Below are 24487 nucleotides of genomic sequence, written 5' to 3' on the forward strand. Positions count from 1 at the left end.
TTTACAAACAGGTGTTGGGTAATCTGCATAAGGGGTAGATCCAATATCGTGGATCCCCTTTGGTGTAACACACAAAGTGAAGTGTGGAGGCCTACAGGTTACCCGTTAATAATGCCAATAGAAACTTGCTGTCAAGTAGATGGCTGTTGACAGTCTGTCACAGTATAAATTCGTGTCCTTGAGAAATAGGGGTGCTGTGGATCCAATATAGAACACCGCACATCAGGAGATCCTAAGGTACCACCACCAACCGCTTTTTGCCCCCTGGGGGTGCCGACATCCGGTGAGTGGGGACCCATGAGGGGGAGCACAACTGTCACCACTATTGAAGTGTACCAGATCGGCACACAAAGTCACCATTTACATTGTGTTTAACTCGCACCCAGGAACCATATTAGGAATTTGAACTTTGATACAGTATTTCCCAGTGGAAACATTGGAACTTGCATAGCTTATTTCTTAATTTACTATATCTGCATTATATGGACTATTCTGTGAACTAAGATTCAAGTCATTTGGTTTGCCTAGAGCTTGATGGTTTAATTACAGTGGCAGGCTTGGCTAATAATAGTAATATTGCTGCATTTATTCACCCTTGTCTATCTGCACAGTATCCTGACCACCCACTGGTCACTAGACTTCACATATATTTTTACTAATTTTTTGGGTAAACCTACGATTTTAGGTTCATACTTTTCACCTATCCCACCAACTAACGCAGGTGTTGGGGTATTGTTGGTTTTGTGGTTTGTTGTTTTTTCCCGGCCGCTCCGGGATATATATATACATTATTATTTTTTCTATTAATTGGAGCACCTATTTTCACGTATGGTAGTATGATTTTGGCTGTTCTATTTTAGTTACACAGGGTTACATACACCCTTTGCACACACCTTGCTGACACCGCAGCACTGTGATACTAAAGGTCAGCACAGGGTCCTGACCTTTACTTATATTTTTATTTTTGTGTACACCTATTACACTTCTTCCTTTGTGCTTTGATATATCACCACTTGGCACACGTATTTATACTGTGACAGACTGTCAACAGCCATCTACTTCACAGCAAGTTTCTATTGGCATTATTAACGGGTAACCTGTAGGCCTCCACACTTCACTTTGTGTGTTACACCAAAGGGGATCCACGATATTGGATCTACCCCTTATCCAGATTAACCAACAACTGTTTGTAAACAGGGACTATTATCATCACATGGTGATCTAGTCAATTTTGCAGCTTTCCCCCTGTGTCAGCCGCTCACCCTTTTGCTGGAGCTGATTTTAAATTATAGGGTCACTTGTGGGTCCTATGGATCCACGCATTTGTGAGCGCTCTTGATAGCGGGCTGGAGGCTGACATGAGAACAATGCCTACAAGGACAACACACAGAAAACATGCCTCTGCTCCTCCTACAAGGTAAGTGATTATCAGCGGCTCTCAAGGTGCTGCCCTGGGAGCTGCTGTCAATCACTTCCTTTGGAGGAGGAGCAGAGGCATGTTTTCGATGCACTGTCAGCTCTCTCACATTAGGCAAATTCAATTTTTTATAAGTGGCATGCATGTGCGCTGGTGCATCATGGGACATGTAGTCCTGAAGAGTGACTAGTAATGACTTAAGAGAGCAGTACACAGGAAGCTGAAGGATGTGGCTATAAATGGACCAAAATGTAACTGCTTCTGAACCGGGCAGGAATTGTTTATTGTCCTGGGCTAGACTCTATGGGATGATTTACTAAAACTGGAGAGTGCAAAATCTATTGCAGCTGTGCACAGAATCCAATCAGCTTCCCGGTTTTATTGTCAAGGCTTATTTAATCTGAACCTAGAAGCTGATTGGCTACCATACACGGCTGCACCAGATTATGAGTGCTCCAGTTTTAGTAAATCTTCCTCTGTATGTGTTGCTGTTTAAAAAGGAGAGGCGTATTACTACTTTGATGCAAAATGTTAAAATTACTGATAGACCCACTTTAAGATTTGAAAAAAAAAATATGCATTTTTTTTTTAACTTCGCCGATTTTTACAAATCATATTAACTCAAGTATGATACTATCATAAGGTATGCAGCAATAGGTAGCAACTCATTTTTTAAATATCTGTAAGGTTGATGTCAGAAGGGGAACTGTGCCGCTAGCGATCCTGCCACTTGACAGTTTGTCCAAATTGCCAGTGGCAGGATTGCTAAGAGGCTGTCTGTTATGTTATGCTATGGAATCTCTGCATCTGAGGTTTAACAGCATTTGGGCCAGCAATAGAGCAACATCTTGCTGTGTCTGGGTACATAGGGAGAGATTCCATAGGGCATTGTGGCAGACTCACCCATCTGACATTAAACAGCAAAGGGGTTCATTTGGTAGAGCTGTGAAAGGGTTCACGTTTGAAAAGAAAATTTAGTGAATATTATAAAAAGGAATCAAGAATTCCAAGGTATGATGAGATGTAAAAATATCTCTTGCGATGATTTGGATCAGGCAGAATGATGATTCTGGGTCCACATCATTATTTAGGGAAAAATAACTCTATGGTAATGTAGCCCTGAGAGCCTGCTTACAGGAGGAGAGAGCAGGATATTGAAATCCTGAGATTATGATTTCTTTCTTAGAGAAATTTGGGGTAGAATTGTGCTATAATGTTGGTTGGGATCAGCAAGTCATGGGAAACTCTGAGTATTTTATTTATGAATAAAAGCATTAATTGGATTCAACTTTTTTTTTTGTTCACCCTGAAGTGTACACGTTGCCAGTTGTTGTCTGGGTAGCTGCACAAGCCTTGCTAAGTAAGCGCAGTGCCCTGTATGGTTTGAAATAGATATTATGACTGCGAAGACAGCTGTCTTGTGCTATGTATTAATTGTGGTGGGTGGGGGGACTGGGGCTACGGCTGAACATTTTAGTATATTTTAGGAGGAATTTGTGCATAGTGGATTTAATGAAAGAGGTGTCTGCTGGGGGAAGGGGGGTTGGTGCTGTTTTTGTAAATGAGATATAATACACAGGCTGCAAGCTCAGTGGTGACATAAGAAGAGATTTCAACAAAAAGGTCCACTGTCTATTTAATTGTGAATCGCTGGGAGGAATCCCCATCGCCGTGCAGCTCTTGAACTGGCTCATTCGAGGCATTGACTTGGATACAGAGCTTCCTTTCTCTTTATTCTGTACCAGGGATGATGTCATCGCCACATGTTCTGCTCTCTTAAAGAGACAGGATCCTTCTACATAATGGGCGAGAGACATGGAAGGGTGAGGAGGGCGATCTCATAAAATAGCAATAGCGTTAACCTTCAGAAGCAATTAAACAATGGCATCTGAATGTATATAGAATTAGTATCAGGCCTGAGAGAACAGATGTTCTTCTCTAGTATAGCGTATAAGGCTGTAGTTGTTCAGGGGCTGTGCATTGAGGAGTTGGTATCTATGGACTGAATGTGTCCTTCACAGTAATAACCTGCATTCTGAAGTACCTGTCACGCCTATACTTACCATTTCTAATACTATTAGCTTTGCTGGGAATCTGCATGGTTCCTTTGTGTACAGTTTGGTAAATTGAGGGGTTGGTTATATAAGGGTTTACAAATCTGATGGGTACTGAAAAGCAGACGGACATATTCAAAGGCATAATAACTGTTTTTGTTTAGCCAGTTAAGGATTTACACTACTGTTGCCATATATTTGAGGCTGTTACAACTGGATCTTCTTGTTTATCTGTGTGGTTTGGTTACAGATGTAGTTTGTTTTAATTTCCCGTTATTTTCCTGTTACACAAGACCTGTGTCCCGAGATGTCATCATTTTTATATCTTGTTGTGTGGTAACATGCAGTATTCAACTAAATGATGCTAGGGGCCTCTAGATAGTAGTATGTACTGTATGTTATTGTCCAAATTCATATATGACCTGGGAAATCTCTGAGGTTATACTAGTTCATCAAATGCTTTTGGCTACATTATGCATCTTGGCCTGCCAAGTTCTCTGATAATTGGACCGATTTTGAAATATTGAGTGCAATCAACCACGTTGCAGTTTCTGTTTGTGGCAAAAGGGAAGCCATAAAAATGTACACAGGTCAAACAGGGAACATTGTTTATTTAAACTAGTTTTAATGAAAACCAGCCAAACTAGCATTATCAGGCATTTTTTATGTATAATGGAAGATGTCATAAAAATATTTAATTTATAGAACGCTGACAGATGCAACTTACATTGCAGGTTATACAACTTTCAGAACATGTGCAAGAAACTTCCTGATAGTTTTGTTGTGTTCAAGTGTTTATGAAATCCTTGCTAATAGTGAGATTTAAGTGCATTGGAACATCTCACTCAGGTGGACAGAAATATTGTTTATACACACACAATAAACAGTTATTGTGATTGCAGTTCCTAAGTCTGACATGAATATGTTTCTTTATCTTTATCCTCAGGCGCAGCTGGCCCAGGCGTTGTATGATAATGCAGCTGAGAGCCCTGAAGAGCTTAGTTTTCGCAGAGGTGACGTGATGCTTGTCCTAGAAAGGGATGCTCAAACACTAGGGGGGTGGTGGCGTTGTTCTCTTGGGGGAAAACAAGGTATCGCTCCTGGAAATCGATTGCAACTTCTTCCAGAGGAAAACACACAGGAAAATGAATACCAGGCACCACGTCTCATTGGAGCCACTGCAGTTACCCCAAAGTTACAAAAATATGAAGTTATGCTGCAAAATTCAACAGAGGAGCAACAATCTGAGGTGAAGAGCATTACTTATATGTACCAACATTATCATTTCTTTCATATATTTACAAAGACTGTATACCTTATTATTGTAACAAATAGCAAATTACATAAAGGGCCTTCCTAAAAGTGATGGGTACACACAATTCGAATATTGGCCGAACAGCAGGAACCGGTCAACATTCAGACAGTGTGTACAGCTGTCTGTCTGACAGAACCAGTCCAACCACTGGCTTTTGTCGAAGGGAGATGCTGGAAAACCAGCATCCAACCAGCAGACGATTAGCGCTGGCAGCCACTGGCTGTGATAGCTGATCAGTGTGCTCTGGTGGGGGAGCATACCCCCTGTCAGAACACAATAGCTCAGTATGGGGGATTGCCACACTAATTTTTACATAGATTGTACAGGGACCCCTCAGTTTTGTTTGTTTTTTTTCGTTCAACCCGCTGGGTTAAAAACGTAATGTGTGTACCAGGCTTAAGGGTTATGGGCAATTACATTTTAGTTGTAGGTTTTGTTTTTACAGTATATTGCTTGTTTATTCCCTTTTTTTTTATTTACAGTATTTGCTTTATACATATGTATATAATACATGACAATTTATTCCCAGAGACTGTTAGGCTCCATTCACACCTAGGCGTAGGGCGTACAGGCGTTTTTACAGGCGATTTTTACCGACGTTTTTGTCGCGCGTATATGCACGTTTACCCGCGTTTTCGCACAGTGGCGTTCGACGTTTTTGTACTTTGTCTTTTTCCATATTAGCCAATAAGAAAAATGATCATCCCTGACATCACTTGTTGCTCTCCTAGGAATTTTTTATTCCTCTTCCTGGGATTTCAGCAACACAGGCGTCAAAACGCTTGTACAAGCGCGTGTTTACGCGCAATACGCGCGTATCAGGCGTTTTACATTGACTTCAATGTAAAAAAAAACGCTCAAATACGTGCATATCGCGCGCTAGGAGCGACAAAAAAGGGTCCGGAACTTTTTTGAGCTACAGGCTACAGGCGTTTAGGCGTTCAGATGTGAACCATCCCCATTGCCTTTCATTACTTTTCGTCCCTCTGGCGTTTGTGCGCGTCGCGCTACAGGCGTAAAAACGCCTAGGTGTGAATGGAGCCTTAGGCCTCGTACACACGACCAAGGAACTCGTCGGAAAAGACACATGGTTTTCCTCGACGAGTTCCTTGTTAGGCTTGTCGAGAAACTTGACAAGCTTTCTTTGTGTACTCTGGTCAAGACCAAATCTCCTCGTTCTCAAACACGGTGACGTACAACACATACAACGGCAGGGGAAGTTCGATTCCACTGGCACAACCCTTGGGGCTGCTTTTGCTAATCTCATGTTACTGCGTGTTAAGTAAAAGTTTGGTAAATGACGATTTGCACTTTTCAGTCTGTTACAGCGTGACGAATGTGCTATCTCCATTACAAACGCTACTTTTACCGAAGGCGCGCTGCCATCTCATACTTTATTCTGAGCATGCGCGGGTTTCTAAGCATACACACGATCGTGTTTCTCGTTGAAAACCAGCCCGACAAGAAACACAACAAGGAAATTGAGACTCCCGACGAGGAAAAAGAGAACTTGTTCTTTTTTTTTTCTCGTCGAGATCCACGACGATCCACGATCGAGGAAAAACATACACACGACCGTTTTCCTCGGCAAAAAAGCTCTGCCACCAAGTTTCTTGATGGATTCTGTCGAGGAAAACGGTTGTGTGTACGAGGCCTGACTGTGCAGTGCTGATTTGAGGTGCATTTCCTGTACATTTCATTATTGTTTGTGTTTTTAATAGAGGCACAGTCCACCTTTTCCCCAAAAATAAAAGCCCATATTGATTAATAAAAAAACTGCTATTCCTCCATCCGCAGGTCTGTACCAAGGTATGGACCTTCAGTTGTGGGGGTGCAGGAAGGGTCAATGGACTACAGTTGTGGTGACATCACAACATTATGCTTCATTGAGAACTACAAGTGAAAGGCTGACCGAAGGTCAGCCTGTATTTGTAGGAGGAGTCGGGAGGTATTTAAACCCGTCCTCCTTCTAGGCGACGATTTTCTTGTGTCCCACCCACCCATCCGTCCCCTTTTTTCTTGCTATTTCTTCTTTTACTTCTACTTGGGTGTGCCCCCTTTTAGGCATACTAACCACGTGACCCCGGCACACCTCAGGTCACTTTCCCTGTTTTCCCCTCAGACCTTTCCCTAGCACGATTACCTGAGACTCTGAGTACAAGTATCTTTGTCGTGCTGGCATATGGGCTTGTAGTTTTTCCATTTCCAGATTCTTGTGAATGAATTACACAGCTGTTCAATAATGACAGGGACCGATGGGTAATAAATGTGGGTGTAAAAAGAAACATGGTCAGAAAGTTGAACTTCTCTTTTAAGTATCCCTTTTGTGATCTTATGGTCGCATATATTTTAAAATGTTATCTTAACCATCATAACAGGTATACCAAGTTCCATCAATTGCACGCCTCTGCATCGCAACACCTCAGGATGAAATCTACAACTCTCCACGTCATATCGAGACATCTCAGCCCTGTCCACAAGAGGTAAGCATAAATGGTCCTTCAGGGAAATCTTTAAAGCTGAAAATACAGATGAAATACATATATGAGAGTTGTTTTATCTGCCAAAGTATTTGTAATTCTGTCCACCAGTCATTAGACCCACAGCACAGCCATGTCTAGCAGGGAAGAAGACCTGATCTTTTTCTGTTGCAGTTTCACTTTTACTTACAGGTCTCCCCACCCTATGATTGGACAGTGAAAGAAGATGCAGCATACGGATGAGCACAGCTCTCTGCCACCATGCTCTGTTTCTGCCTGCTCCTTGTATTGCAGCATGCCTAACTGACTTCTTGTGCTGTGTTCCCTCCCTCTCTTTCAGCTCTGCTGTACAGTAGACTGTAAAAGGATGATACCAAGTCAAATGTGTGTACTTATGCTGTATGCATTAAAAAAATACTCCAAAAATTTCTCCATTGCCCATTAGGGGACACGGGAATTCGGAAGCAGTCGGCTTATGCTGCCATTTTCAAGTTGATTACAAATCGCCTCATCTATTTCATAAGTTAAAATTCCTTTATGAGTTGTTTGAGCTGGTCTTTATGCACAGCTATCCCAATCAGCGTTTCTTAAGCAATAGCTTTGGAAGCTGTACTCAGACCCCACCAGACTGAATGATTGCAGGGCCAAACTGGGATGTGACTTTTTGGACACTGGGCTTTACATTATTGCACTTTCCAGACCTAAGTGTATTGTTAAAGCTAGCTGGGAAATGCGTTTTCGGATTCAGAGTCTTCACATAGCCTCAGGTGTAACCCTGTCTCTGAATTTTGTGAGTGGACTTCTGAGCTAGTTTGGAATGTTACCTTCAGGCACTGGGCTCTGCATTGTGGTGCATTCCACACTTGGGTACTGTGTTAGCCATGGAGTGCTTTTAGGGTCCAGAACCATGGCACAGTCTCTGGTATGACCCTGTCTCTGAAGACTTATTTAGTGAGTAAGGCTGGCCAGGTTGAAACACTGGGAGCTACCTTACAATTTGCACCACTGAGCCTCTTTTTAAAATCGTGTTACTACCAGTTTTACTGCAGTGAGGGTGAGGCCCCGTACACACGACCGAGTTTCTCGGCAGAATTCAGCCAGAAACTCGATCGGAGCTGAATTCTGCCGAGAAACCCGGCGTGTGTACACTTTCGGCCGAGGAAGCCGACGAGTTCCTCATCGAGCCAAATAGAGAACATGTTCTCTATTTCCTCTTTGTTCAATGAGGAAACTTGGCTCGCCGAGATCCTCGGCGGCTTCACACAGAACTCGACGAGCAAAACGATGAGTTTTGCCCGTCGAGTTCCTCGGACGTGTGTACGGGGCCTTAGAGTGATTGTAAAGTTTCATGTTTTTTTTTCTATTAAAATAACAAACTTACCTGCTCTGTGCAGTGGTTTTGCACAAGGCAGCCCGGATCCTCTTCTTCTCTGGAACTCCTGGCCCTTCCCTCCTGTTGAGTGCCCCCACAGCAAACAGCTTGCTATGGGGGCACCCGAGCCAAGCTGCAGCTCCATGTATCCATTCAGACACAGAGCCGCAGTTCGGCCCTGCCCCCTCTCTCTCAATTGGCTAACTGAGTTTGATTGACAGCAGCAGGAGCCAATGTCTCGGCCAATTAGGAAGTAGAGTCCCGGAAGGCCGAGGCACTCATGGACATCACTGGATAGAGATGGGGCTCAGGTAAGCATTAGGGGAGCTGCTGCATACAGAAGGATTTTTATCTTAATGCATAGAATGCATTAAGATAAAAAAAAACTTCTGCCTTTACAACCACTTTAAGACTGAGGGATCTGTTAGGTGTGGTGCAATTCAGCCTGGAGGAAGCATCTATTCCTTTGCCGTTCCTGCTTCTAAAGCACCATATGAATGTCTGGTCTCCAGATTTATTCTACTGCCACAGGCAACTTTAGCCCATACTCCCTCAGTGGTTCTGGGGGCATTTATCTACTATCTCTATACAGAACTGACACCTGTAATCTGGAACCAGGGACCCTCATTGTTATAGGGTTATTATCTGCAATGTCTACCTCAGCTTTGTCAGATAGGGGCTGAGTAAGATTTTTTGTACAGTTACTGCAGCATTCTGCTTACAGAGGCTTTAAACGCTTTCTGGCGCAATCTCCTGTACAGTGTCTCTGATACTCATGAGCCTGTAGGTAATTCCAGGCCTGCAGTACCTGGTATCATCTCTGATCTTGGGACATTCTTCTATGGCAGGGATCTCCAAACTATGGCACTCCAGCTGTTGCGGAACTACACATTCCATGAGACATTGTAAAACTCTTGACATTCACAGGCATGATGGGAATTGTATTTTCCGAACTGGAGGGCCATAGTTTGGTGATCCCCACCCTTTAGGAACTAGATACACCCTGAAAGAACCTGGACCATAGCTTAGCTTGTATCAGAACACAAAATAATCAAACGTGTACTCACCTTTTGGGACTTCACTGACAGGAAGTAAAATTTCCTGTAGGTCCCAGTTTAATTTAAAGTAAAACTATAGGCAAAACATTTTTTTTTTCATTTTGGATAGAGCAAAGAGTGGTTATAACCCCTGTCAGATTTGTTTTCGCCATCTGTGTCCCATTACTGAGATTTCTCTTCACTTCCTGTCCCATAGCCAAACAGGAAGTGAGAATAAATAAATGAAAATTAAGGGAATTACTTGAGGACCCCTAGGTCACCAGAACTAGTGTCCCAATTGGAAGATTTGCCCAACAAACGGGGAAAATAGATATGGTGAATCTCTTTAATGGGGGTACAGATTGCAATAAAAAACTTGTGTCTCGCACAGGACTGATGTCCTTGCAAATGCACAGGGTGCTCTGGCTATGTTTGTGGAAAACGAATGAAATGTCCAAAAAAAATTACCTTTTTATTTACCCTGAGCACAGGAGATCTGCAGAACTGTCAGAGGAACCCCACCCTTCTCCCTTGTCTACTCTGGCAGTAATTGTAAACATGAGTGAGTGAATAACTTGTATAGCGCTACAAATGCGAACTAAATCACCTCAAGGTGCTTATTTTCATCCGGTGTTGTCCTTATGCTTCAAAAGAGGCGGGTCTTAAGTTTTTTCCTGAAGGCCCGATGGTTTTCTTCCATGCGGATGTTCGTTGGTAGCGCGTTCCATAGCCGTGGTTCTTGGACTGCAAATCTTCGTTCTCCCTTCGATTTGTAGAGGGACTTGGGGGATGTGGAGAAGGTTTTGGTTAGTTGATCGGAGTCTCACATGAGTCTCGCTCACACCTGGACCATAGGGTCTGCTAACCTCTCTCTAAAGCCTTCTGCGTGAGGGTTACTTACATAGGGGGGGGGGGGGGGGCTGTTTGTACATCCAGGTGTGTCCCTGGATATTGTGCCTGCTTGGTATTTGGGCTAACCTCTTTGGTATGCCTTTTTCAGCTACCATTCACCCTGTCTTCTGTGTTACTGCATTTAGCTCTGTATCTTTTTAGGTTTCCCTGATACCCTATGTTCCTTTAATAGTTGGAACTTGCCTTTAGGAGTTGTTCCACATTGGTTATCTTTCCCACCTCCAATAGTATTCTATATTCTTGGATATAGTTGATCCCCTTAGTATTCCTCCTTCCCACTCATTTGACATACAGAGTTTAGTTGGGACCTGTTTCTGATGCTTCCTTCCTTAACAGGGACCTTAATCTCAGTATCCTTTGAAGGCACCTGTTGTTGCTTGAGCAGTGGACCTTATGTCTACCCTAGTGTATTAACTTGGAATCCTCACTTAGATAGCCTTCTTTGAAGAGAGTCAGCTTTCTGGACCCTTGCACCCAGAATGTTTTTGAAGACCCATTTCCTGCAAGCTTTGACCAGATGGGGCCTTACGGGCGTCTAGTATTAGTAACTATTGATCATCAACAAGCTGTTTAGCCCTCACTAACAGTCTACATCCTGTTGGTCAGTAGACCTTTCCTTAACTGTCAGGGACCCACCCCCCTTTGGGGCTTATATAGTGTTGCAGGATTACCCTCCTAACATTGTCTCTCCTGTTGTTGACTCTCATTCTTCTGAAGCCTCCCCATCTATATCGGATAGCCTGACCTTGAGGCAAGATGGTTCCTATGGACCAAGAATTCCTTTGTTTGAACCCTGAGTTGCTTTGGGTTAATGGGCTGGTTCAAATGGCACTGTCCCTTCTGCTTTTTCTGATTGGTCTTGATTCCTGATTCCATCTTAGATCCCTCAGTGGCTGTTGCTCACCCCTCAGTTGGACTGCTTTTGGATGTCCCGTTTTGTTTTTTAATTCCCTTTTCCTGTGGACGTAAAATTTTTGTAAATAACATAAAATCTATAACTTTGAGTCCATTAAGGGATACAGGTCCCTTTTAATTTTCTGGTCTGTATTACTTTCTCACAAAACTGAAGGGGTTATACTGGGGCTACTACCTGAATGTGGCAGCATAACCTGTGTCCAAATTCCTGTGTCTCTAAGGCTCCATTCACTAGTGCGACTTGTCATGTGACTTTGGACACAAAGTCACATGACATGTCGCAGCCCATTGATTTCAATAGCACCTGTAACAATCTATGCAAGTTAAAGTCGTTTTGCGTGTAATAGACTCTAATGGAATAGCACCAGAAACGCAAGTTTTGTATTTGTAAATCATGTATTTTAACACTGTATATAGCTGGTTGCCGTATGCTTAACCGATGGAGTCATCAACTGTCAGCTGAATGTAAAAATTTTTTTGGCGAAAACGGTCCCTCCCCAGGTCCATACCAGGCCCTTTGGGTCTAGTATGGATTTTTTAAATGGCGTACCAAACTCTTATCCAAGCATGCAACCCGGCAGGTTGGGAAAGGGAGGGGAGTGGACGAGCGAGCGTCATGTTCCAAAAGGTGAACTTATACCACTATATGTATATGGTTCCTTTACTGCATGCATCCCAGCTGCTCTGTTGCAGGCTGGTTTGACTGATGTTATGTTAATGTTTTTTTTTCCTTCTTAATTCTCTAGGTTTATGATAAGCCATCATCGTTACTGAGGGATATACAATCTGCATCTGAAACATACGACAGTCCTGTGTTGCGTGTGAAGGATGTGGCTGCCCAACCCACTGAAGAGATACCTGAAGATATATATGATGTGCCACCAATGTTTCAGAACGTGCCACTATCAGATAATGAAGAAGATGAGGGTATTTATTCTTTGCCCTCAAATTTAAAACGGGTGTCAGGGCTCCAGAATCTCTATGAAGCACCAGAAGACATTTTAAGTTGTGGCAACGTACCAGAAACTCTTGAACCCCCTCAAACTCATCGTCTTTCGATCTCCAGTACAGGCAGCGCTCGTTCCGCAGACTCTGGAGGAAGTCGGGAGTCTGGTCTGCCATCTGTCCTGTCAAGGGATCCTCGTAGTGATGGAGTTTCCACCATGGAGTCATTAAGACTGTTGCACCAAGAACTGCAAAGGACAGCGGTACTTATGTTTGAAAAGATGCAAGAGAGCTCAGGACAGGGGTGCTTGGATTATCAAGTTACAGCTCAGGTAGTGGAAGCCCTTAAAGACTTTGTGGGCTTGGCCCAGGTTGTTCTCCTTCACTCTTGTCAAGCCTCAGATCCATCATTGCACCGACAACTCTCAGGGCACCTTGAAAAACTCGAGCTTGCCTTACTGGCACTGCAGGAAGCCAATATTGAGCTATCAGTGGTTAACGGAATTCAGGAGCAGAGTGGGTTTATTGTAGCACTCGTGAGTGCCAATGCTGGCCTTCTTTTCCCACGACCACGACTCTCTTCTAGTGAAAGCCTTTCCCGGCGGCCACTTCCTGCACTACCCACAGCCTCCCCTGCTACACATCGCAAAGGCAGCATCCAGGACCGACCTCTGCCACCACCACCTATCATGCACTGCACTCCTACTGATTCTGGTGAAGATGCACACAGTGAATATGAGAGGATTCAGTGCAGAGACAATCATTATGTTCATTTACAGGTAAAATATACACTAAAGATAACACGTTATCCAAACATTATGTTATGGCTTAGGCCACTGAAAATCATTCCTCATAGAAAGTGCCATTGTATGTTTCAGTACTTTCCCTATCCAGTACTGTTGTTTGCATGTTTATAACTGTGACCATTTTTTCTCCCAGGGTACTGTCACTACTCAGACAATGCAAAAATCCAAAGACAGACCTACAGACATAGATCAGCGCAATTCACAGGAGAAAAAGGTGAGTGTAGTTATATCCTTTCATTTTCCCAGGTTGTACTTTATTTTATAAGGACAATAAATGGTATGTGAGAATCTAATCATATATATATCACTTATTGGTCGCTACAATAAAGTCTGTCTCTAATTTGTAGTTTTTTTTGTTTGGCCAGAATGGGAAAGGATTAGAAACCCCTGGTTGGTAAAGCAGATAACAATAAATGCCTTACAGGGGCTTTAAGCCATTCTCACTTGACCAAAAAATGCTGCTACTGCTTTCTTTGCCTCATTGCAAATATTCTGCGCACTTCACATTCCAGTGACCACACACCCACCAAGCAAAAATCTTCCCGTTGGAAACAATAAAATACAATACAATAAAATCATGACAAATGTTCTAAAGCCTCGTACACACGATCGGATATCTGATGGAATCTAATCCGATAGATTTTTTCGCCGGATATCCGATGAAGCTGACTTTCATCAGTCTTGCCTACACACCATCAGTCAAAAATCCGATCGTGTCCAAACGCGGTGACGTAAAACACTACGACGTGCTGAGAAAAATGAAGTTCAATGCTTCCGAGCATGCGTCGACTTGATCCTGAGCATGTGTGGATTTTTGACCAATGAATTTCCATACAGACGATTGGATTTTTCTATTGGTTTTTTATCCATAGGAAAAATTTAAAACATGTTCTATTTTTTTTCACCAATGGAGATCAAACCAATGGGGCCCACACACGATCGGTTTGTCCGATGAAAACGGCCCATTGGTCTGTTTTCATCAGACAAACCGATCGTTTGTACAAGGCTTTACTCTTCTCTATTCAGTTTAAATATACTTTTGGCTGAAGTTGGGCTTTAAACTCCAAATTAATTTTACTTTCTATTAGGCCGTGTACACCTGACAGAGAAACTCGACGGGCGAAAAACACATCGTTTTCCCCGTCGAGTTCCTTGTTCGGCTGTCAAAAAACTTGTCGAGACAAATTTTCCCATTGCCCGTTGAGGAAATAGAGAACATGCTCTCTTTTTGGCTAGACGAGTTTCCCGACGGGTTTCTCGGCGAAAAGTGTACACATGACCGGTTTTCTCGGCAGAATACGTCTCCCATCGAGTTTCTTGCTGGATTCTGCCGAGAAAACCGGTCGTGTGTACGCGGTCTTACACTCTCATTTGTTATTCAGTAATTAGTTTAAGAGAAGGTCTATTTTATACTTTACAAATAAAACTTTTGGCAAAGAGTTAACACCAAAAGGTGTCTGGATAAGTTCACCTTTCGTAACATGTTACATCTATATTCAGGGAGTAACGTGTTAGGCCTCATACACACGACCGCTCTCCTCAACAAAATCCATCAAGAAACTTGGTGGCAGAACTTTTTTGCCAAGGAAAACGGTCGTGTGTATGTTTTTCGTTGAAAAAACTGTCGAGGGTCTCAACGAGAAGAAAAAAGAACAAGTTCTGCTTTTCCTTGTCGGGAGTCTCAATTTCCGTGTCGTGTTTCTCGCTGGTTTACGACGAGAAACACGTTTGTGTGTGTGCTTAGAAACACACACATGCTCAGAATAAAGTATGAGACAAGAGCGTACATTCGGTAAAAGTAGCATTCGTAATGAAGATAGCACATTCGTCACGCTGTAACAGACTGAAAAGCACGAATCGTCTCTCACCAAACTTTTACTTAACACGCAGTAACATGAGATTAGCAAAAGCAGCCCCAAGGGTGGCGCCAATGGATTAGAACTTCCCCTTTATAGTGCCATCGTACGTGTTGTACGTCACCGCGTTTGAGAACGACGAGATTTTGTCTTGACAGTGTGTACGCAAAGAAAGCTTGACAAGATTCTCGACAAGCCTGACAAGGAACTCGCCGAGGAAAACAATGTTTCTTTTACGACGAGTTTCTCCGTTATGTGTACGAGGCCTGAGAAACAGCCTGGCCCCCGGTCTGACAGCTAGCTGAGTTCTCTCCCCCACTAGCTGTCACAGTTTAAAAAAAACATGGATAAGCAAAGCTCGCCCGCCCATCCGCGTCACTCATTCAGTCTTTTATGAATGGAAAACTACAAGTCCTTTGCAGCTGTCAGCTTGTAGTTCTGAATGAACTACCATGGTGCTGTGGAGTGCCATGGTAGTTCATTTAGTCTTCCTGCCAGATTGTATCTGCTTACCTGTACGATGTACAGGCACACAGATACACTAACAGGTCTGCAGAAGACCGGCATGGCACCAGTGATCTACTGATTGCTGGTACAATGCTTTAGAGGCTCCAGAAACCAAAAATAACAAATGCTATTTTTTTTAACCTGCAAAAAAAATTGCATTTATTTTTTGTTAAAAAGTGAACATCTCCTTTAAAATTGCAAAAATACCTGGCATCACTCCAAGGGTTATTGTACACAGGAATAGGAATAGATCAGTGTGATGTCAGCTTAAAGGCATTGTCTACTTATTGAAAAAAAAAAATCACCATATTGATAAAAAAAAATGTGCACTGTTTACCACCTCCAGCACCTTTATGATAGGTCCATACCTCTGTAAAGACTTGGGAATGAGATGTGAACAATGCAAGAGTCTGTGCATTGCACCCTAAATACAAAAAAATAAAATAAAATGCGGGACATCATCACACTTTTGTTTGATTGAGATCTGCAAGTTTCTTAGTGTTTGTGAATGGATGATGCAGATGTATGGGTGGAGCCAAGCACATCTATGCTGAATTCAAACACAGAAGGGCGTTTGAGGGTGGGGGGGGGGGGGGGGTGGGGGTTGATGAATGTGACAATATTTTATGTTACACCCTAAATATGGGTGTAACATGAAATGTGGTCCCAAAGGTAAACTAAGCCTTTCAAAACAGATTGTGTTCAGCAATGTGCTTTACAAATGTGTTTAGTGAAGCCCCGTTATTTCAATGACTGTGCCAGGAGAAGGTCATATAATTGATCAACGTTATGGGACCAGCCTCTGCATGAATCATTGAGTGTTTTTTTGCAGGGTTATGTACATTGCATTGTACCCTACAGGCTCCACAATGCAGCTACCAAGTGCATCCATCAGAGATAGGATTTCTGGCTAAAAAAGGTGATGAGACACCCTGCAGTTTCTGCACCTTGGCAGGACATACCCTCTTGAAAGTACAAAAAGGCCTGACAACCCAACACAACACACTCTCTTCTTCGGAGTTCTGATTGCTCCTTATGTACAACAGAGATACATAGCTTCCATTTTCTGTAAATGAACTGTCTTGTACTTATGGGCTTGTTTACAACACTTTTTTTTGTAGACTAGGATAGAACGGATTCAATTTTTATGTACCTAATTTGCTAATATCTGTCCTATGGATCACTCTCATGATCTTTTATGCCCGCCATAGACATACCGATCAATCAACTTGGGTACAACCAGCCTGCCAAATTTTACTTGCGATTATCACTAACGCCTAGTATAGCTGCTAGCAAAAATCACAGTTTTTTTTTCTCAATGGGTATGGCTTCACCACCCCTGCTGGGAGATGACAATGGCTCAGCAGGAGGAATTACCAGAAAGAAATTTGCAATGTGTATATGGCCTGCCTTAGTAATAAAAGAGGACTCCCTCAGTGTTATGAAAATGATTGTTGTCCCTTTTGTGATCCAGACATTAAACTCTTTACTGCATCTTTCAGAATTGTCAAAATGTATGGTAAAATATGTTATAAATCCAACTCCAAAACTTTAGTGCTACATAAATACAATTATTCATAGACCTGAAAGCAAAACTTTTTAAATGGAGTAAGGGAGTGTTATAACCCTTGTCCATTTGTTTGCCATTTGTGTACTGTTCCCTTCACTTCCTGCTCGGTAGCCACAACAGGAGGTTAGAGGAAAGCCCTCCAAAGTGAGGAAAATCCCTGTTAGTCACCGGGGTCATCAGAACTAATTTTCTCATTGGAAGATCTCCCTTCTATCCCTGTTCTGGTGACCACTCAGAATTTGGGATTTTATTACACTTTTAGCTATAATGGTCACCAGGACAAATAAAACTGCTCAATCTTCTTCATTTGAACTCATACAGCAATAAAAACCCAACAGGCGTTCTAATCCCTCTCCACTCCGCAAAAAAGTTTTGCCTTCAGATATACTTAAAAAATAAATTGAACGTAACATGATGTAACCCTGGTGCGTTGATGGTGTCCTCATGGCTCTCTGACAGTCATACACATGTTAAGAAATTATGGGGCCAGATCCACAGTCAGCAGGGTAATTTTAGGCAGGCGTAGCGTATCGTAGTTACGCTATGCCGCCGCTACTTTGAGAGGCAAGTAGTTACGGCGGTGTAGCGTAAATCTCCCGGCGTAAGAGCTCGGAATTCAAATGATGAACAGGGGGGCGTGTTTTATGTAAAATAAGCTTGACCCCACGTAAATGATGCTTTTTTCGTACGGCGCATGCTCAGTATCACGTCGAATTTTCAAATTAAATTACGCCCGCAAAGCCCTATTCGCGAACGTTTTACGCAAACGATGTACACGACGGAAAATTCTACGCTGGCCCGACGTCCATACTTAACATTGCGTACACCTCATAGAGCAGGGGTAACGTTACGCCGAAAAAAGCCTTACGTAAATGACGTAAAAAAATGCGTCGGGCGGACGTACGTTTGTGGATTGGCGTATCTAGCTAATTTGCATACTCTACGTGGAAATCAACAGAAGCGCCACCTAGCGGCCAGCGTAAATATGCACCTTAGATCCGACGGCATACTAAGACGTACGTCAGTCGGATCTAGCCCAGCTTCAGGCGTATCTTGTTTTGTGGATACAAAACAAAGATACGCCGGAGCATCCTAGAAGTTACGCGGCGTATCAATAGATACACCGACGTAACTTCTTTGTGGATCTGGGCCATGGTGTGTATGTGGACACTCCTCCTTTGCTTATAACTGAGCTTGTGTAACAATATCTGCTCCAATGAATCAGTAGAAGCTTTTTTCCCTTTGCTCAGCTAATTGACAACAGAATAGATTTTAAATAAAAATATGTTTTTAGAAACATATTGGCCTGTCTATTAGTCCATTAGGGGTCTATTTAAGGCTTGACATGTTTGCTATCCATTTGCTCGATGCAGCCTCATCTTTTATTTTATTTTTAATTAATTAATATATTGTTTTTATGTGCATTAAAATTAAACTTTAGAGTATGTTTTACTGAAACTGTATTTGATAAACCGTTGTACCCATATCTTGTGAAATATAAAATTGCAACTACCGCTTTTTTATTTTCCAAGGTCCCTGCTTTTAGAAAATGTATAATGTTTGGAGGTTTTAACTAATGTACAGAGCTAAAATGTGCATTCTATTATTCGTGCAAAAACTGATGTGGCAGCAAAAGAGTTAAAAGGTGTAGATATGTTTTTGTTTCTACCAGAATTCTTTAAATAGCTGTATTAAATCTGACAAACACAAGCATTGTTTAAAGTAAACCTGTCACATACCTGGGCAGGTTAAACTGATCACATGATGAAAAAAATGCAAATACAAAGGTTACTGTCAGTTAAAAGTAATCGTCACACAAGAAATAGATCCCAAGATACAAGCAGTGGTAGATCATGCAAATATAGATTTTTTTTTTTAGAAACTGGCTTGAGTTTGCTCCATTACACTTTATGGCTGTCAGAATGATCTGGCATTCCCCCATGAAAGGAAAGATGTCTGTATTTCATACATTTAGCAATTTATTGGGCACTACAACCATATCAGTAAAACCGGGAAAGGGGGAAAAAAGATGATAGGTAACTGCGAATCAGAGGATATAAAAATACAGGGCCAGATTCAGGTACAGCGGGCGTATCTGTGCGGCGGCGTAACGTATCCGATTTACGTTACGCCGCCGCAAGTTTTTCAGGCAAGTGCTTTATTCACAAAGCACTTGCCTGTAAAGTTGCGGCGGCGTAGCGTAAATCACCCGGCGGAATTCAAATTTGGCGGGTAGGGGGCGTGTATCATTTAAATGAAGCGCGTCCCCGCGCCGAACGAAGTGCGCATGCGCCGTCCCTAAAATATTCCAGTGTGCATTGCTCCAAATGACGTCGCAAGGACGTCATTGGTTTCGACGTGAACGTAAATGACGTCCAGCCCCATTCACGGACGACTTACGCAAAGGACGTAACTTTTTAAAATTTCGACGTGGGAACGATGGCCATACTTAACATTGGCTGCGCCTCATATAGCAGGGGCAACTATACGCCGGGAAAAGCCTAACGTAAACGTCGTAACTTTACTGCGTCCGCTGCGCGTACGTTCGTGAATTTGCGTATCTAGCTAATTTACATACTCAACGCGGAAATCGACGGAAGCGCCACCTAGCGGGGGAAAAAAAATTGCAGTTTAGATCCGACTGCGTAAGAGACTTACGCCTGTCGGATCTAAAGGATATCTATGCGTAACTGATTCTAAGAATCAGTCGCATAGATACGACGGGCCAGATTAGGACTTACGACGGCGTACATGGCGCTGCGCCGTCGTAAGTCCTTTCTGAATCTGGCCCACAACAGTTCTTATAAAAAAAAAAAAAAAAACACCAGGGGTAGAAAACACGCTTTCACTACAGTTTCCTTATAAATTTCTCAGTACCAAAATATCAACGGCATATACCACCATGTGCAATACGGCAAAGCAGCACTTGAATTAGTATGTAAATTGAATCAGAATTTAGATTGGGTGTACATGGAAGGTATTCTACAAAAGGATGAATAGGAATATACTTTAAGGCTTCATTCACACCTAGGTGTTCTGGATCGTGTGCGGAATGGCTGTGAATTTGCGCGCAATTCTAGAATGCATTTGCGATACCATTATTTCTTAAAGTGGAGCTCCACCCAAAAGAAACTCTGCTTTTCTTCCTCCCCCTCTACTGCCATATTTGGCATCTTTCGGGTGCGATGGAGGAACAGGTACCAGTTTTTGACAGGTCCCTGTCCCCACTTCTGGGAGACCTAGCCTAGTTGAGGTCCCCCAGAAGCTTGACTCCCCTCTTCCTTTCACCGCCACTGGGCCATCCAGAAAGTGCAGCACGCTTCGCATGTGTAGTAGGGAACCGGCTGTGAAGGAACGGCTGTGGCAGCACCTAAGAGCCCATAGAAAAATCGGCTGGGGTGCCTGGACAGGTAAGTGTCCTAATATTAAAAGTCAGCAACCACAGTTTTTGTAGCTGCTGACTTTTAATTTTTGGAAGGGGGGCTGGGGCTCTGCTTTAATGGCACCCCCAAACAGTGTAATTTTACCACGATTATTGAGCGACAAGTCGCTGTAAAAATCATGAACGCAAACGCTCCTGGCTCTATGCCAAGATTTGAGCATTTGGAGCAGAAAGGAGGCCCATCCAAAAACGCAGCAGCAGTTGAATAGTGATAGATGCAGCATTAGGTCATTTATAAACTCAACAGACAGCCCCAGGATCGCTTCACGTGTAGTTTTGATCAGACTTTTGTAGCTAATATTTTCTGAGATAAGGCTGGGGTGATATTGTCACTGGGGTGATATTGTCACATCTGTACAGTTATAGAAAATGTGTAAAACATGGAGGCTGCCATTGCTCACCTCTCCTGAAAATGATGGTTGTCTGGCTGTCATGTTGATCCCACCCTTTAACTTGCAACAGTAACCTGAATCAAGAATGCACATAAAAGGCTTTTCCCGTTCCTAATATTCATACTTGTTACTAGTCAGTCACTCAAAGTATTGATACAAGAAGGATCAGCTTGACAGCCAGGCTTCTTTACAGAACAATGTCAGCAATGGCAGGCACTGCATTTCTTTCATGAAAGGTTTACCTTGAACAACAATACATAAAAGTGTATTAGTGGCCAGTTTTACCCATCATGAAAGAAATGGAGGGTGCAGATAGTGAACTCCTTTAAAAAAAAAAAAAAAACTCTAGTTGCCTGGCTGCCATGCTAACTCTCCAGTGGGAGACAAAAAGCAGCACCATCTAAATGTAGCAGTAAAACATTTTAAAAATTGGAACATAAGAGTAACACTCACAAGAGGGCGATTAAAATGTAGTATATTAGGATCATCCGCACTGTCCAAGGAGAGGTGCTTGTGGGTCTAGGGCTGTAGGAGCTGCCTCGGGTCCGGCCGCTAGTGGAAGTCTCTTCTAGCTCTTTTCCAAGCCGGCAGCCACTAAGGATAGTTTATTGGTCATAATTACATGGACAAACTATTACTCTGGACTAATTAAGACTGTCTCATCATGCGACATAGTCACAAACATTTTACACTATTTTAATGTTATAGCCCTATCTGGAGTGCGCCATGTAAATCTGTTGGTCTTTATGCTGACTCTTTAGGATCTGAGCTTTACATCAATAGTCCACGACATATGACTTCCCTGATCTGCAGCCTTGTTCCAAGTCAATGACAGTCAGGTAATAATTTTCAGAAGGAAGTCAGCATTAGAAACCCCCATTATTACATCACAGCATGTTTATCTTACTTTCTATTTTTGAGATTTTAGAGAAAACCCTTAAAATCCTCGCCTGTCAATGTAAGAGGTAACACATTTTTCTATTAAAAGTTTTATATTTTTCAGGGAAAATTTTAGGTTTAGGAGCTAACCATGTCTCTAATACAATAATGAGACTAGAGGAAACACCGTGTAAATTCAGATGGAATTATTTATTGTAGTTTATTTTGTAAACACCCCCTCTAGTGGTCACAAGAAGTGATGCAGCCTCTAAAAAAGGGAAAAACTAAATACTGTATTTGCCGGTGTATAAGGCGACCGGGCGTATAAGACGACCCCCTAATTTTACAGTTTTTTAAGATTTTTTGCCTGTACTCACCATATAAGACGACCCCCCTTCTGAGGCTTTCGACGCTTCATATTTCTTCCTTCTGGAGCCATATTCTTTTTCATTCTTGCTGGAGCTGGAGCCAATCACGACGAGCGATGTATTCTATTAATTAATACAAAGCTTGCTTGGATTAGCAGAGGCTGTAACATCATCAGCCCATGCCTCTCTGACTCTCAAAGCCAATCCGAGCAGGCTACTGTATGTAGCCTGCTCGGATTGGCAGAGGTTGTTACTCCAATCCGAGCAGGCTCTGTATTCATTTGAATACATCGCTCACCGGGATTGGCTAAGCGGTATATACTGTATGTAGCCGAAGCTACATACAGTATTACCGCACATCCAGCACGCATGCGAGCAGCTGACCCGGCGTATAAGACGACCCCTGCTTTTTGGCCATTTTTTTTAAGTGTAAAAGGTAGTCTTATACGCCAGCAAATACAGTATGTTGCAAATGCAGTGCTAATATTTGTACAATATCATATGTAGATTTCCAGGCATAGAGGGGCAGGAGATGCTAAATTGGTGAAATATTCATCAAATTCCCTGATAAATAACCAGCATTTGCAGATTCATTGGATGGGTATCTGAATCCCTCTTCGATACCCTGAACTGGTTGAAAAAAATGTTTCTCATGATGAAGAGGAATTCTACATTTATTTATGAATAGTTAAATTATTTTAATGCAGCCATAACAATGTATATGTGTTATCAGCCTGACCATACGTGGTTCGAATCTCAGCAGGTTCAGCAGGGATCTGAACCATCTATAGCCAGCTTTACACAATACCCTCCCACCCTTGCTTGTAGATGACAGGAGTGCCCTGCAATATCAATAATGATGTGCAAAAGAAACCCTGGCATCTTATCATGTTTATTAGTTGTTTTTGCATGTATTTCCTGGTAGGTGTGGTAAAAAAAAAAAAATAAAGGGGAAAAAAACACTGTTATCAACTGAGTGCTATTGATTGCAAGCATACACGTTTTCCTGCCCTGTAGATTTATACAACTCTTTGGCTGTACTTTGCCCTATTTGTTTTATGCTGCTTTGCTAGTAGACCATCAATAAAATGTACAACTACAATATAGGAATCACTCACCTGGGAACTCTTTTATTCCAGGCTGACCCTTGTCCAGAGCCATCAGAAGAAGACCGTCATTTGCTGCGCTTTTATGCATCTCAAAGTCATGGACACCTACAGACACTTGAGACCTGCATGGGTACATTTCTGGGAAGTGCAAGCTCACAACCACCACGTATTTTTGTAGGACATGGAAAACAGCTGGTGATTGCTGCACACAAGCTTGTGTTCATCGGGGACACACTTGGCCGATTGCTCAGCTGTACTCAACTGCAAGTTAAATTAGCAGGAGAAGGAGGAACCCTATGCCAAGCCCTCAAAGAAGTTGTGATAGCTACAAAGGAGGCTGCTGCCCTGTACCCATCTCCTGTTGCACTCAAAGCCATGGCAGCCAGTGTATCTGTACTCTGTACCTGTGCTCATAGCTTCACAGAACTTCTACAAAAACTGTCTGCTGCCTGACTCATGAAAAACAGAACTTCAGACATTTGGAAGGTTGATTTGGATTATGGTAGAAAAATCTACAATAATTTTGAGAAATTCATGGTACTACCTGCCTAATCATTTTACTGACCTTTTCATTTTAGTATTTATTTTGTATCAAGATCTCTGATGTTATGTTTAAATATATATGAAAAACTACAATAAATTCACTCTTATTGTATTTATTTGTAGCATATAGAGAAACATTTATTTATTTTATAAAACATAGTACTAGTAAGCCTTAAAGTATATGTTTTGGATAGAGAGGAGAGGGACTAGAACTGTCAGGTTTTATTGCGGTCTCCTGTCTCCATTAGCGAGTTTCACCCTCTCTATTTGTCCTGTTACCATTATCATTAAAAGTGAAGGTAAAACAAAATCCCCAACTTTGGGCTGTCACCAGAACAGTAATAGAAGGGAAATATTCTAATGCCACACTACTTCTGGAGACCTGGGGGGTCACCAAGGAATTCCCTTCATTTGCAGGGAAGTGAAGGGAAATCTCCCCAATGGGACACAGATGGTGAAAAAAAATCTGACAGGGGGTTATAACCACTCCTTGCTCTATTCAAAATGAAAAGTTTTACATATAGTTCTACTTAAGCCCTGGTTTACATTGCAGTGATTTGACATGCCA

The 24487-nt window shown here is 42.4% G+C and overlaps 1 protein-coding gene across 2 annotated transcripts in view; it reads left to right on the forward strand.

Moving 5' to 3' along the window:
- Positions 1-24035, forward strand: part of EFS (embryonal Fyn-associated substrate) — a 36179-nt gene extending 12144 nt beyond the window's left edge. Inside the window, exons 1-6 of one of the 2 annotated variants that reach the window (XM_040354473.1) lie at positions 3166-3240; positions 4418-4720; positions 7165-7269; positions 12249-13226; positions 13387-13467; positions 23407-24035. In XM_040354473.1, the coding sequence (XP_040210407.1) occupies positions 3181-3240; positions 4418-4720; positions 7165-7269; positions 12249-13226; positions 13387-13467; positions 23407-23829 (1950 nt within the window). In that variant the 5' untranslated portion in view covers positions 3166-3180 and the 3' untranslated portion in view covers positions 23830-24035. Of the gene's footprint in view, positions 1-3165; positions 3241-4417; positions 4721-7164; positions 7270-12248; positions 13227-13386; positions 13468-23406 lie in introns of those variants that run through there. The other variant, XM_040354474.1, reaches the window with a different exon arrangement.
- Positions 24036-24487: the final 452 nt, after the last annotated feature.

Source organism: Rana temporaria, chromosome 1 (genome assembly GCF_905171775.1).
Source record: "Rana temporaria chromosome 1, aRanTem1.1, whole genome shotgun sequence".
NCBI classification, from domain to species: domain Eukaryota; kingdom Metazoa; phylum Chordata; class Amphibia; order Anura; family Ranidae; genus Rana; species Rana temporaria.